General features: G+C 39.9%; 1 protein-coding gene across 2 annotated transcripts in view; it reads right to left on the bottom strand.

The window, feature by feature from the left end:
* Window positions 1–15,172, bottom strand: part of PALLD (palladin, cytoskeletal associated protein) — a 487,514-nt gene that overhangs the window by 256,719 nt on the left and 215,623 nt on the right. For both annotated transcript variants that reach the window (XM_083367271.1, XM_083367272.1), the window contains exons 8-9: window positions 6,286–6,405; window positions 4,254–4,584 (exon numbers count right to left, since the gene is read on the bottom strand). In XM_083367271.1, the coding sequence (XP_083223397.1) occupies window positions 4,254–4,584; window positions 6,286–6,405 (451 nt within the window). The remainder of the gene's footprint in view (window positions 1–4,253; window positions 4,585–6,285; window positions 6,406–15,172) is intronic.

Raw genomic sequence — 15,172 nt, 5'->3', positions numbered from 1 at the left:
GATTGTTGCTCTACTTTTCCTTTATAATAGAACTTTCTGTTTTACTTTCTGTTTGTGCTCTGTGATTCAACTATAATCTCATTTCTACATTAGTGAATAATAAGTATAGATAATCTGTCCCACTAATAAAAACTTGCAACATTTCCAATATCAAGCACAAAGAAGCAAACAAAAATTAAATGGATTAAAAATAAAATGGTTCTAGTTTTCTTATTTTCAGTTCAGGGTGCTCAGCATTTCTAAAGATCTGGCCAACAGTGACACTGACAATTGTGCTTTTTTCAGGGTCTTTGATCATACTATGCAAACACTGGAAACATTTTCTTAATTGAGAAATCATTTCAGAACAAATAAGATAAAGAGAGAATTTCAATAAAAACAAAACAAAACTGATCGCTCTTCTGCAAAAAGCCTTGGGAATTCAATGGGCTGTCAACATGCCAATACATCTTGAACTAAGAATTCAGTTATATTCTATAGAAACCAACTTACATTTAAAAAGCCTTGTAAAGATAATTACTGTTCTTTCAAGCGCTGCTATTCCTTTTCAGCAATTCTCTAACAAAAATTGGAAAACATTTTTAAAACATACATTCTCAGCATTAGAGTTATATTTATGTGAGCAAAAGCAATTTGAATGACATAAGTCATTTTTTAAAAGATGTTATATATTCACTGCATTTTTGGAGTGCTTCATACATTCACAAATACATGAGACAACTTTTAAAAGTTTCCAATTTTTTTTTCAATAGAGATGTTACACAAAAATTTGAAAATGCAAACCCATAATGGTTGTATTTGTGATGAAGAATTCATATAGTCATACAGTATATAATTTGATAATATAGCAAGTTTTAGAATTCTGATATCATAATTTGTCAAGAAAGCAGGGGTGACAAGTACTTTAATAGATGTGGCAAAGAGGTGTACTTTTGTCTTGATCTTGATAAAAATATCAGCATGGATATGACTTGAAATTCAGATAAACATTAAAACGTTTAGGAAAATAAAGAAGAAATTTCTGATCATTTGAATCTATTTTTGTACATCAGAATGTATTCCAATGCACTTTTCTTCTAAGTGTACTGACCCATGCATGTGTTAATTTAGCAATGTACCAGACAGAAGTGCATTCTTCTGGTGTATTATACTGCACATAAATTTTACGTGTATTTATATGAGAGCAGTGAAGCACAGAAAGCTTAGACATATTAAACGACTTCTTATAAGATCTTCCTCCAGTGTAAATCAAGACTTAATTAACATTGTTAATCTGTACCAATGTAGTTCTTGTTATTATAATTGAATGTAAGTATAAAACAACTTTTCTTAAAACTATTCATAGTCACATAAAACAGCTGTAACTTCATCACTTATCTGATCTTCAAACATTTAAAATCCCAGGACCAAGCTTTTACATAAACATTTTATAGATATATACAGTAAACCTATATAAATTATAAAGTATTTCAAACAAACCTCTCAAATTGATATGAAAAACTACCAGCTATTGAAATTCTGGAAGGTCAAGCATTATAAGAACTGTTATATTTTACTGCATGTTGTCCCACATAATCTAGAATTGAATGTTTTAAAGCAGTATCTTATAGAATAAATTCAATACAATGAATTTGCCAAGGTTCAGATAGATGAGACCAAATAAATCAGAACCCTGAGGCTAGAAACTTCCTCAAAGAACATGTTTATTGGTCACATAGTATCAGCACGGTCAAAAGTGAAACCAAGTCTGAAATTCCCTCCAAGGAGTCACACTATTACAAAGTTAAACTTCCCACCCCAGTGCTATGCAATCAGCTACTTTTACCAATAGAATAGTTTGGTGGGCTTTCTATCCAACTGCTCCCCTTCCCAATCCAACCAGCAAAAATGACCTTGTTTCCCACAGGACATTAAATCGATTAGACTAGCAAAATTCCTCTGCACCCTCTCCCATCTTTGTGGCAACCTAGAACGAGCATGATGGCTGCAGCCAAGTTCGTTGTAGAGTTGACAGAATGCAAAAATAATCACTTCTAAAAATGTTGATTAAATGGACCAGGAACTATATTTGTCAACTTTCCCTTGTCATTTCCGATTATATATTTTAGTATGGCTTGACATCAAATGTTAATTGAACATTTCACACAAAACAATAAGCAAAAATGCTAGAGTTTCTGGTGTATTATTTATAAGCACATTTCAATGGCCAACAACTTAATAGCATTAAAAATGTTAAAAACAGGGTCTGAATCTAATTCCTAGCCTTGCTGTTCTTAAATATCAGGAATTTTAGGACAACTTCAAATCCTGGCTTCAACTCTGTTAAGAGAGTGAAAAACTCAGATTTCCAGATAAAATACTGAGCAATAGTTATCTTTTTCATCCTGGTGTGTTTCCATTTACTGGAAACTAGGAAACAGGAAAAAGTACTTTACTGAGCACTTTTCAAAAATGTGGCTTCCGCCTCCCCCCCCCCATCCCAACCACCATTGCTTCCAAAAACCTACATATTGAACTGAGTCTAGAGCACAATGAATTACTATTTCCATGTTCAGCACTGAATATGGTTACACTGGCTGGCTATACACTGGCTATACTACATGTTCTTTCCCCAAGCTTTAACATATTTCTCATTTTCAAATTAGTAATTGTATTACTTAAGCAACAGATTATGATTTCATGATGGAGCTGTAATATGTTTCTCAGACAAGAAACCAATATTTTGTATCAAAATCTGAAGACAATAGTGGTATCAAGCATTTGCTCAACAGAATCTATTGCTCCAAATTCAGTACAAAGAAACAGTGGCATTTTACAAGACCTACAAATTTAAAATGTAAACAAAATTCCCACAGTATATATCTAAACAAGAAAAAAATGTGATCCTATAATTCAGAATGAAGGCTCAATGGAAAATGTAGGAGTTATCAATCAACAGGAGTATTAAATTTAAAATTCTATTCTAATGGATTTTTTTGTCTTTAAGGTTCAGGAATGCCTATAATACCATATTCCACAAGCCATTGCACTTATTTAAATAAAAATTATACCTAATCAAAATAAGAAAATGGTATTAAGTTGATTCATTACATATAACAACAGGACTAGTACATAATAAGGAAAAGGAAGAAATGCAGAATTTTTTTTAAAAAATGAAATATATGTATGTAATTTTGCTTAGTATGTATGTGATTTTTTCCATGTATATCTATATCCACAAATAAACTCATCTTCCCAAATTATTGTCCTTTAAATGGGTTGCATTCCAATTCCAGTAATTATTCTTAATCAATTCCTATGATCAGGATATTGGATGAGGAATTCTGAATTATATTATCAGTTGAGACTGCACAGACAAAAAAAAATCAGTTGTATGATTGATGTTAGCCACCCAGAATTGCATGAACAGTGGGGAGCCATACAAATGCTTGTATCAGAATTTGGTTGGTTGGTTTTGTTGTAGACCACCCTCATTCAGTCTGAAGTTAGGTGATGCGTAAATTAAAGAAGTTAAAATAGAAGCCATTGTCCTAAAGATTTATTTACACATTTATATGCTACCCCTCTCAACAATAAGGCAATTTTGGGCTGCTTAGAAACAGTAAGCAGATAAACATAAACACAATTAAAATTTTAAAAAACTGCATAAAAATTAGAAACCAGGATATATATGCCATGGGGATAAGAGCTTCTTATCCCATCAACCATACCCAATGGTGAGTGCCCCCTTTGGTTTTCCAAGCCAACCAGCAAAACTGGCTTTTAATATCCTTCTGGAAGGCCCAAAGGGCAGATATGCATGTATCTATGTATCCATTTTAATCTTAGACTTGTGATATAAGCACACTGCTGAACAGATATTAATTAGATGTATATTATGCAATATAAGGTGCTGAGTGATGTGAACAAGAGTGCTTCTTTCCCCCCACCCCAAGCATATCATGTTTGGATGAGAGATAATAACTGACCTAAAGCCACCTACTAACCTTTGTGGCCAAGTGATGATTTGAAGGTGAGTTTTCACTTCCATTACACCAATGTAGCCCCATATGGAAGAAAATGTCATATGTAAAGCAACTGGTCAGAAGCACTATAATTGTTCATACTTCATGACCTTATGTATTCTGTTAGCTAGTAACTTGGTGTCTTCTAGAAGTCTTGAAATTTAATCTGTTACACTTCTGGCACTTATGAGACAAAGATAAAATACCTTTTCATAATATTAGAATATATAATGACAAAGAATTACTCACAGTTTTGGCTTAGCAAGCACAGGTGGTGGTGTTTTTGTGGGTGAAAGCAGACCACCAGGGTGGGATTTGTCAGTTTTGGTGTTGCCATTAATTATCCCATTGATTCCATGGGTAGGATGAATTCCATTGGTTTTCTTCTCCACTGAGGTGAGCTGTAATTCAGAAGATGCTACACTTGAGCTGGGATGACTGATCTTGGAGTGCTCTGAATACTTTGGAGGAAGCTCCACAGTATTAATCTCAAGATGTGAAGGTGGAGGTGGGAAATGTTGAAAGTTATCCTCATTCTGTACTCTCATTGACAAATCATGATTGGAGCTTTTGCAATTGGCTAAAATAGAAAGGAAAAAATAGCACAGCGTCATAGGTAATTATAACTCTATTTGAATTATCCTCACATTTTAGTTCATTGAAAATGAGATCATTACTTTAGTCAATTACATGCCAAGAAAGACAGTCATTTTCAAATTCTCATGAGTATATGAACTTAAGGATCATAAATATTTATTTACTGCTATTATTCATGTTACAAATGGAAACTGAGTTGAGAACAATAACTGATGTGTGCTCAGTATTGGCTAAATGAATGAATGTGTGTATCAATCATCTGAATTAATCATAGGTCTATAATACCACTTTGCATGAAAAATAGCAACTTATTCTAAGAATTTTGCATGCATTTCTGGCTTATATATAATGCTCACAGGAAAATTACTGGGTTTGGTTTTTTTTTGCTTTTAACATGAGTTACTTATTTTTTCCATTTTACCTCTGCTACCACCTAGCCTCAGAATCTTGATGTTAAAATTTGATCAAACTTATAATTAACTTCTCCCTCTATATAGTAGAAAACAAAACAAATTAGGGGGGTGGGGTGGATAATTATTCAGGAATTTACATGGTGCCAAGATATAAAATATCCACACTGCACATTCCGTACTAGCTGTTACAGAAACCAGCATTTATAGAATATATTCTTAACTAGTTATCATGAAATATATTGCTGACTACAGTACATGGTTTATGATTAACACATAAAATTTTTATTAATTTCTTCATAATTTAAAAGATATGAACTGAACTAGACTTAAAAGAAAAATCAGAAACATTTTGTGCTAGCTAGAAACCATGGTGTTTTTTTTTAAAAAAATCCCATTTATATCCCGCCCTTCTCCGAAGACTCAGGGCGGCTTACAATCTAAAGCACAAATCAATTACTTCAATATGTCTGAATGAGGAAAGGAAATGGTTTCATCCTGAACCATTTTTTGGTATAATTGTACACTCATAATAGCAAGACACTTTAGTGCATAACTTAGGTTTTTACTATGTCAGTACATTTAATGCATAATTTTATTTTTGTAGTTTGTAGTCCAATTGAAATAGAGGCCAAATTTCTCCCTTTCTCCCTCTATTTCTGGTAGTGAGATCTACTGTTAGTTTATTTTACTGTATTTCCTAATGTCACCTCTAGGTGAGATGAGTAGAATAGAAATCAAATAAGCAAGTGAATAAGTTTTAGAGCCGGGGTTCCCAATCTTGGCAACTTTAAGACATGTGAACTTCAACTCCCAGAACTAAGCTCCCAGAATTCCCCAGCCATGTATCTTAAAGTTGTCTTGATTGGAAACCCCTGTTTTAGAGCAGGGGTCCCCAACCCCTGGTCCGTGGACTGGTACCGAGCTGCAGCATGCCAGCAACCAGGCAACACAAACAAGTAAAGCCCCATTTGTGGGATGCAGGCAGCATAAAAAACCATGCCCCCTCCAGTCTGTGGAAAAACCTCTCTCCACGTAATTGGTTCCTGGTGCCCAAAAGGTTGGGGACCTCTGTTTTAGAGGATTATGTAGAATACTCTTAGATATGTCAACTTGATACTTCTTTTTACCCTGATGTAAAGTAATACATCATCAGTAAAGATGTAGAAAAATAACATGATACACTCTAACTGTATCTGGTGCAGCTGGGTCCAAACATCACTCTGTTTCATTTATATTGTAGACAACACAATCCATCAAAAACTGCTGAATACCTGACAGCACAGTCAGTTTTGCAGTGCTTGTGACTGATCCATAATCATTGCTTGCTGTGCATGCAAAGATCCCTGCATCTTCAGGAAAAGTCTCTGCAATCACCAAAGTACATATCTCCTCTAAAAGGCAATCAGAAGAAAAATGATAATTTGGCATCATGCTTCACATAATTATCTTTGGAATTCATGATATTTAGCTTCAATCTTAGATCTAGGACATAAATGATTTGATTTATTGGGAGGCTGCCTTCCTTGATGAGCATCTTTAGCCCTCCACTCTTTCAGATGGCTACAAATATCTAAAGCAAACACTTTGTTCTTTCTATGTAGAAGCATCCTAAACTATTTATTGGATGTTAAAAGAAACCTAAATCGTGCTTACGTGAAATCTAGTATCATCTATTCAACCCAGAGTTCTCAAGATATAAATGACCAAGCTCATATTCTCCTACTTTGGATACATTATGTGAAGATCTAGCTCCCTAGAGATGGTTCTAATAGTGGGAATGATAGAAGAAAAGAGAAGAAGAGGAACATCAGAAAGACCAGATAGATCATCATGGAAAAAATCTATGTTGTCACTAAGAGGTGACAACAACTTTATATCATATAATGCCATCTAACCCAAGAAAATTGACTATAGATACAAAAAGCCATTGATGCACATGACAAAGCAACTAATAGCTATAGTGCACCCATCAGAATCCATTTATATTTCATTTCTAATTTCCTATCTGTGCAAATCTAAATCTCAACCCCTTACTGGATTCTGCCATTTCCAAGGAGGGAAAGAGAAGGCAGGGTTGTTAAAAGCCATCTCTATCCCTTAGATGCAAAGTTTGTTTACTCAGCCTGCCTGGAGGCCATCACAAAAGACCAGGGAAGAAACCCTTTGAACTAAAAAGAACAAAGAAAGGGGGGGGGGAATTCTGGTTTGTATCTCCGACTGGAATGTGAAGAGGAGGAAGCAATAATGTTGCAAATGTACTGGGGCTTCTCCTTTCTCATGAGGGATTTGACACCTGAAACTTGACTGATCCGGTACTGACCAAATGGACTGAGGGGAGGGGTTTTATTCGGAGACACTTTAAAAGTATTGACCTGTGAGACAGTTTCCAGATCCTGTCTAGGTTTGGACAATCTCATGTCCAAGAGTTCTTCTTTCCTAAGATGTGGATTGGGGTGGATTCTGACATTAGGATCTGCATTAAGAGTCAACCTGGAAAGAAAAACCTTACCGGGGGAGTTTGCAAAAAATACAATGTCTAATGATGAGGCAAGGAAGGAGGAAAGCCCCATGGAAAAGGAATTTTCCCCCAAAACGAAACCCCACCAATGATCGGAAGCTGAAGTGTCATATTCCTCCAGGGAAGAGGTGGTGGAAATGCACGACCGCAAACCATGGTGGTTGATGGGCATTGGAAGGAAAACTGAGTGGAAAAAGGCATTGAGGAAAGTGACCCTGAGGCGGGGCGGCCACCGACCCAAATGGAGGCAAGAGATTGAGAGCTCCCTGCACATCAGTGAAGAGGAGTGGATTCTAGAGATAGCTATTCACCTGATGAAGAACACCTTTAGCTCACTAAGAGAGGAGAAACCTGAATACCACAGCCGCAGCAGCACCTGGGGCCATAACTAGAGAGACAGTTGGGGTGATCCAAAACCTTCAACACCAGGGCTGTCTGCTGGACCAAGAGCTGCTGCCTCAGCAGCACCCACCCCCTTCTGAACCACAGAGGGAGATCAGGATGAGGGGCAATACTGCCCGCTGCGCAGACACAGATCTATTCAAAGACTACCACCCCTGGATGTGAAATTCAGGGGCAAATCAACACGCTTGGGGTTTTTCCTAGCCCAAGTCCTCAGCTATATGGAAGAATACAGACGGGCCATCCCCAGTGACAAAGCCCGCATCTGTATCGTGCAATCTGCCCTGGACGGACTGGCTGCAGATTGGGTGGTGAACCTGCATGACTCCAATGCCCCAGAACTCAACAATTTCAACTGATTCATATCATCCTTGAGGAGGTGGTTTGAGGACCCTTTGGCTGATCTTAAGGCCTGGGAGAGAATCAAAACGGTGAGGCAGGGCAGACAGCCGGTGGCTGAATATACCCAAGAATTCTGAGCCATTTCTAGTAAGCTGAATTGGCTGGAAGACATCCTCCTTAGCCATTTCAAAGACAGGGTAAACTACGACCTGTATGATGCTTGCCTGCCTCGAGGAGACCCACACCATCTCTATGACTAGTATGTCCTGGCAGAGGAGGCAAAGATAGACCTACTAAAAAGACACCGCTGGGGAAAACCATGGGCCTGCCCACTGCCTGAACAAACATGCGAGCCAACAAAACTATGGTCCACAGCTAAGAAATCAACAGGCTGTTTCAAATGCGTAAAAGAAGGCCACCGCCCTACAGAATGCCACTTAAAAGCTGCTCAGCACAAATCAGAGGCATCACCCTCCAGAAGGCCAGGGAAATCTCAAGGCAACCTAAAAGAACCTGCCATGAGGGGGACAGAGGCTGGAGAGTCCCCAAACCCTGCCAAGGACTGGGAGGGGATTCTGGCCTACACCGCAGGGGCAGTGGACACCTCGGAAGACAGCTGGGAGGGAGAAACATTGGTAAGTGGATCCATTCCATCCATCCTTAAGACAGTGACTATATTAGCTTGCTCCATGCCCAAAGCCATCAAAGTAAAAGCCCTAATAGACTTTGGCTGCACCTGCTGCCTCATCAGTCCAATGCTGGTGGGGAATTTGGGCATTCAAGTGAGGAGACTAAAACAACCAATCTCCTTTGGCCAGTTAGATGGGTCCATAGCAGGGGGGGTGCCAGCTACCCTAGCCACCTTACCAGTTCACCTGTCCTGGGGACCCATGAGGAAGACATAGCATTTGTAATGACCCCAGGCATGGAATGCCCAACGATTTTAGGACTGGAATGGCTGAAGAAATGGAACCCCTGGGTAAATTGGAGGACAGCAGAACTCAATTTCCCAGAGGGGGAGCATAGGAACGTAAAACCCCAAAGCACCCCCCCAAAAAATACCCTGAAGAGATGAGACAGCATTAGTGGGGGAAGAGAAGGGGTTACCAGAAATACTGGAGGAATACAGGGACCTTGCTGAAGTTTTCAGTGAGGAACAGGCAGATGAGCTTTCCCCTCACCGGTCCACAGACTGTGCTATAAAATTCAAACCCGGGGCAAAACTCCCAAAACCCAGGATGTATGCCATGAGCCCAAAAGAAACGGTGGAGATGGAAAGATTCATTAAAAAAAACCTAGAAAGGGGATTTATTGAGCCTGCCAAACCCAAAGTGGCCACCCCAGTCCTGCTCAGGGAGAAGAAGTACAGCTCTTTCCGCTGTTGTATAGATTACAGAAATTTGAACACAATTAGTGAATGTAAACTGTACCCACTACCCCTAATGAAGGATATGCTATCCCACCTATTGAAAGGAAGGATTTTTACCAAACTAGATCTGAGAGAAGCATACTACCACATTAGGATTAAGGAAGGGGACGAATGGAAGACTGCGTTCAATTTCCCAATGGATTGCTACTAGTTCAAAGTCCTACCATTTGAACTGCAAGGGTCCCCCACAGTTTTTATGTAATTAATTAATGAAGTGCTAAGAGAGCACCTATATAAAGGGGTCCTGGTTTACCTAGATGACATCCTTATTTTCATTGAGACCAAACAGGAGCATGTTAACCTAGTCAGAGCAGTTTTGAAAAAATTGCGGGCCGCCCACCTATATGCAAAATTATCGAAATGTGAATTCCACCAGGAACGAATAGACTACCTGGGGTATTGCATATCCCCACTGGGCATCGAAATGGACCCTGAGAAAGTCAGGGCAGTATTAGAATAGGCACACACACACACCCCACACAAGGAAGCAATTGCAAAGTTTCCTGGGGTTTGCAAACTTTTACTGCCAATTCATCCCTTCATTTGTCCAAATAACCCTGCCCCTCACAAACTTGTTGAAAATGAAGGGGGGGGGTCCCAAGTGAAACCCAGCCAGCCCCTGGACAATGGAATGTCAGGCAGCATTTGAGAGGCTAAAGAGACTTTTTTCTGATGAATCTGTACTGAGACACCCAGATCCTGATAAACGCTTTGTAATACAGGCAGACGTTAGCAATGTGGCGGTGGGAGCTGTATTATTACAGGAAAATGATGAGGGGGCATTGCAACCATGTGCATATACGTCCAGGAAACTCATGGAGACAGAACAACATTGGACCATGTGGGGAAAGGAGGCGTACGCTGTGAGGTGGTCATTACTTATGTGGCGCCATTTCCTTGAAGGAAATAAAATCCCCTTCCAGGTCTGGACAGAGCACAAAAATTTGAAAGCACTAAAAACACCCAGGAAACTCACTCCTAAGCAAACCCGCTGGTCCCAACATTTTCACCGATTCTGTTTCACACTCAAACACTTACCAGGGGGAAAGAATATCTTGGCAGATGCATTATCTCGCATGCCCCAATATAACAGCACAAAAGCCACTGACTCTAAACCACTTATGCCCGGACAAAAAGTGGCAGCACCAGTAACCACCAGGGCCCTAGCTAAAATGAAGCTGAGGGTGGATTGCCAAATTGGAATAGAGTTCTGAAAGTCTTTGGAAACTGATGAATGGTTCCAGAAAAATAGACATGTGTGCACAATTAAAGATGGACTACCCTGGGTGGGGGAAAAGTTATACATACCTGCCACCCAGAGGATCAATTTCATACAGTTGTGCCAAGATACAAAATCAGCAGGACATTTCAGGTTTGTAAAAACCCTACACTTAACTAAAAGACAATTTTGGTGGCCATCCATAAAAAAGGACATAGAAAGCTACGTGGGCAGCTGCCAAACCTGTGCAACAGCTAAGAGGCTGCAAGGGAAATCGCCAGGACTGTTACAACTGGTGGCAAACCCCTCAGCCCCATGGAATGAAATAGCCATGGATTTTATACTGGAATTACCAGAAAGCAATGGGAACACTGCAGTCTGGACAGTTCCGGACTTGTTTTCCAAACAAGTGCACTTCATCCATTGCAAAAAGATCCCCACCGCAAAAGCCTTAGCAAAACTTTTCATGCAGCATATTTACAGATTGCATGGGGCACCACAACACATCATATCTGATAGGGGGGGTGCAATTTACGTCGGCATTTTGGAAAGAATTTTTATCCCTTTTAGGAACCACCCAAGGACTGTCATGTAGTCATCATCCTCAGATGGGAGGTTCAGCTGAACGGTCAAACTCAGTACTTGAGCAATATTTAAGATGCTTTATTAATTTCCAGCAAACAAATTGGATGGACCTATTGCCTTTTGCAGAAGTGGCATATAATAATGCAGTCCACTCCAGCACAGGTTACACTCCTTTTCAAGTAGGTACTGGTCTAAGTTTTAACCCCCTGCCAGAACTAACCCCAAAAGAACCGGTAATCCCAGCACTGAAGGAATAGATTGCACAATTACAAAACATCTGGCCAATCATTAGGAAAACTTTAGATGAAGCTAGACAAGCCCCTTCATGGATTACTGCCTTGTCATGGCGAAGGGGCTTCTGTAATTCAATGAAGCTATGAGCTATGCCATGCAGGGCCACCCAAGATGGAAAGGTCATAGCAGAGAGTTCTGACAAAATGTGATCCACTGGAGAAGGAAATGGCAAACCACTCCAGTATATTTGCCATGAAAACCCTATGGACAATACCAAAAGGCAAAACGATATGACGCTGGAAGATGAGTCCCTCAGGTCGGAAGGCTTCCAATATACTACTGGGGAAGACCAGAGGGCTAGTACTAGTAGTGCCAGAAAGAATGAAGCGACTGGGCCAAAGCCGAAAGGACGCTCAGCTGTGGATATGTCTGGTGGTGAAAGGAAAGTCCGATGCTGTAAAGATTTTTTCTCCATAGGAACCCTGAATGTAAGATCCATGAATCAAGGAAAGCTGGACGTGGTCAAACAAGAGATGACAAGACTAAACATTGACATCTTAGGTATCAGCGAACTAAAATGGACAGGAATGGGTGAATTTAATTCAGATGACCATCAGGTATACTACTGCGGGCAAGAATCCCTCAGAAGAAATGGAGTAGTCTTCATAGTCATTAAAAAAATAGGAAAAGCAATACTGGGATACAATCCTCAAAATGACAGAATGATCTCAGTTCAAATCCAAGGCAAAACATTCAATATCACAGTAGTCCAAGTCTATGCCCCAACCACCGGTACTGAAGAGGATGAAATTGACCGGTTCTATGAAGCCCTACAGCACCTTATAGAACTAACACCCAAAAATGATGTCCTTATCATCATGGGGGATTGGAATGCTAAAGTAGGAAGCCAAAAGATAACTGGAATAACAGGCAAGTTTGGCCTTGGAGTACAAAATGAAGCAGGGCACAGGCTGATAGAATTTTGTCAAGAGAATACGATGGTCATAGCAAACACTCTTTTCCAACAACCCAAGAGACGGCTTTACACATGGACATCACCATACGGTCAACACAGAAATCAGATTGACTATATTCTCTGCAGCCAAAGATGGAGAAGCTCTATACAGTCAGTAAAAACAAGACCAGGAGCTGACTGTGGCTCAGACCATGAGCTTCTCCTTGCAAAGTTTAGGCTTAAATTAAAGAAAGTAGGGGAAAGCGCTAGGCCAGTCAGGTATGAACTAAATTATATCCCTGTTGAATATACAGTAGAGGTGACAAATAGATTTAAGGAATTAGATCTGATAGACAGAGTGCCTGAAGAACTATGGACAGAGGTTCGCAACATTGTACAACAGGTAGCAACCAAAACCATCCCAAAGAAAAAGAAATGCAAGAAAGCAAAATGGCTGTCTGAGGAAGCTTTGCAAATAGCTGAGGAAAGGAGGGAAGCGAAAGGCAAGGGAGAAAAAGAAAGATATGCCCAATTATATTCAGAATTCCAAAGAATAGCTAGAAGAGATAAGAATGCCTTCTTAAATGAACAATACAAAGAAATAGAAGAAAACAATAGAATAGGGAGGACCAGAGATCTTTTCAAGAAAATTGGAGAGATGAAAGGAACGTTTCATGCAAAAATGGGCATGATAAAGGACCAAAATGGCAGGGACCTAACAGAGGCAGAAGAGATTAAGAAGAGGTGGCAAAATTACACAGAAGAACAATACAAGAATGAGCTTAATATTCCTGATAACCACGATGAGGTGGTCACTGACCTCGAGCCAGACATCCTAGAATGTCAAGTGAAGTGGACCTTAGAAAAGCTGAGCAACAACAAAGCTAGTGGAGGTGACAGTATTCCAGCTGAGCTATTCAAAATCTTAAAAGACGATGCAGTAAAAGTGCTACACTCAATTTGCCAGCAAATTTGGAAAACTCAACAGTGGCCACAGGATTGGAAAAGATCAGTTTACATTCCAATTCCAAAAAAAGGCAGTGCCAAAGAATGTTCAAACTACCGCACCATTGCATTCATTTCTCATGCTAGTAAAGTTATGCTTAAAATTCTACAAGCTAGACTACAGCAGTATGTGGATCAAGAACTACCAGAAGTACAGGCAGGATTTCGAAGAGGCAGAGGAACTAGAGATCAAATTGCTAACATACGCTGGATCATGGAGAAAGCTAGAGAGTTCCAGAAAAACATCTACTTCTGCTTCATTGACTATGCTAAAGCCTTTGATTGTGTGGATCATAACAATCACTGGCAAGTCCTTAAAGAGATGGGCATACCAGACCATCTTATTTGTCTCTTGAGAAATCTATATGCGGGCCAAGAAGCAACAGTGAGAACTGGACACGGAACCACTGATTGGTTCAAAATTGGGAAAGGCTGTATACTGTTGCCTTGCCTATTTAAATTATATGCAGAGCACATCATGAGAAAGGCAGGGCTAGATGAATCAAAAGTTGGAATTAAGATTGCCAGAAGAAACATCAACAACCTAAGATATGCAGATGATACCACTCTAATGGCAGAAAGTGAAGAAGAACTAAAGAGCCTCTTGTTGCGGGTGAAGAAGGAGAGTGCAAAACTTGGGTTGAAACTAAACATTAAGAAAACCAAGATCATGGCATCTGGCCCTCTCAATTCCTGGCAAATAGATGGGGAAGAAATGGAGGTAGTGACAGATTTTATTTTCCTGGGCTCCAAGATCACTGCAGATGGGGACTGTAGCCAAGAAATTAAAAGACGCTTGCTCCTTGGGAGGAAAACCATGGCAAATCTAGACAGCACACTAAAAAGCAGAGACATCACCCTGTCAACAAAAGTGCGTATAGTCAAGGCTATGGTCTTCCCAGTTGCAATGTATGGCAGTGAAAGCTGGACCATAAGAAAGGCTGAGTGCCAAAGAATTGAAGCCTTTGAACTATCGTGCTGGAGAAGACTCCTGCGAGTTCCTTGGACTGCAAGGCGATCAAACCGGTCAGTCCTAGAGGAGATCAACCCTGACTGCTCTTTAGAAGGCCAGATCCTGAAGCTAAAACTCAAATACTTTGGCCACCTAATGAGAAGGAAGGACTCACTGGAGAAGAGCCTAATGCTGGGAAAGATTGAGGGCAATAGAAGAAGGGGACGACAGAGAATGAGGTGGCTGGATGGAGTCACTGAAGCAGTAGGCGTGAGCCTAGATGGACTCCAGAAGATGGTAGAGGACAGGAAGGCCTGGAGGAACATTGTCCATAGGGTTGCGATGGGTCGGACATGACATCGCAACTAACAACAACAAGACAAGCATACAAAACACAAGTAGACAAAAAACGAGTCGATCCCAAACCATTCAGTGTGGGAGAGATGGTATATTTATCTACAAAATACCTTTCATCCCTACAACCATGTAAAACACTTGGACCAAAATATATTGGACC

This window comes from Vipera ursinii, assembly GCF_947247035.1.
Source record: "Vipera ursinii genome assembly, chromosome: 7".
Classification (NCBI taxonomy): domain Eukaryota; kingdom Metazoa; phylum Chordata; class Lepidosauria; order Squamata; family Viperidae; genus Vipera; species Vipera ursinii.
Note: the sequence above shows the minus strand (reverse complement) of the source record. Positions and strands in the feature narration are given on the sequence as shown.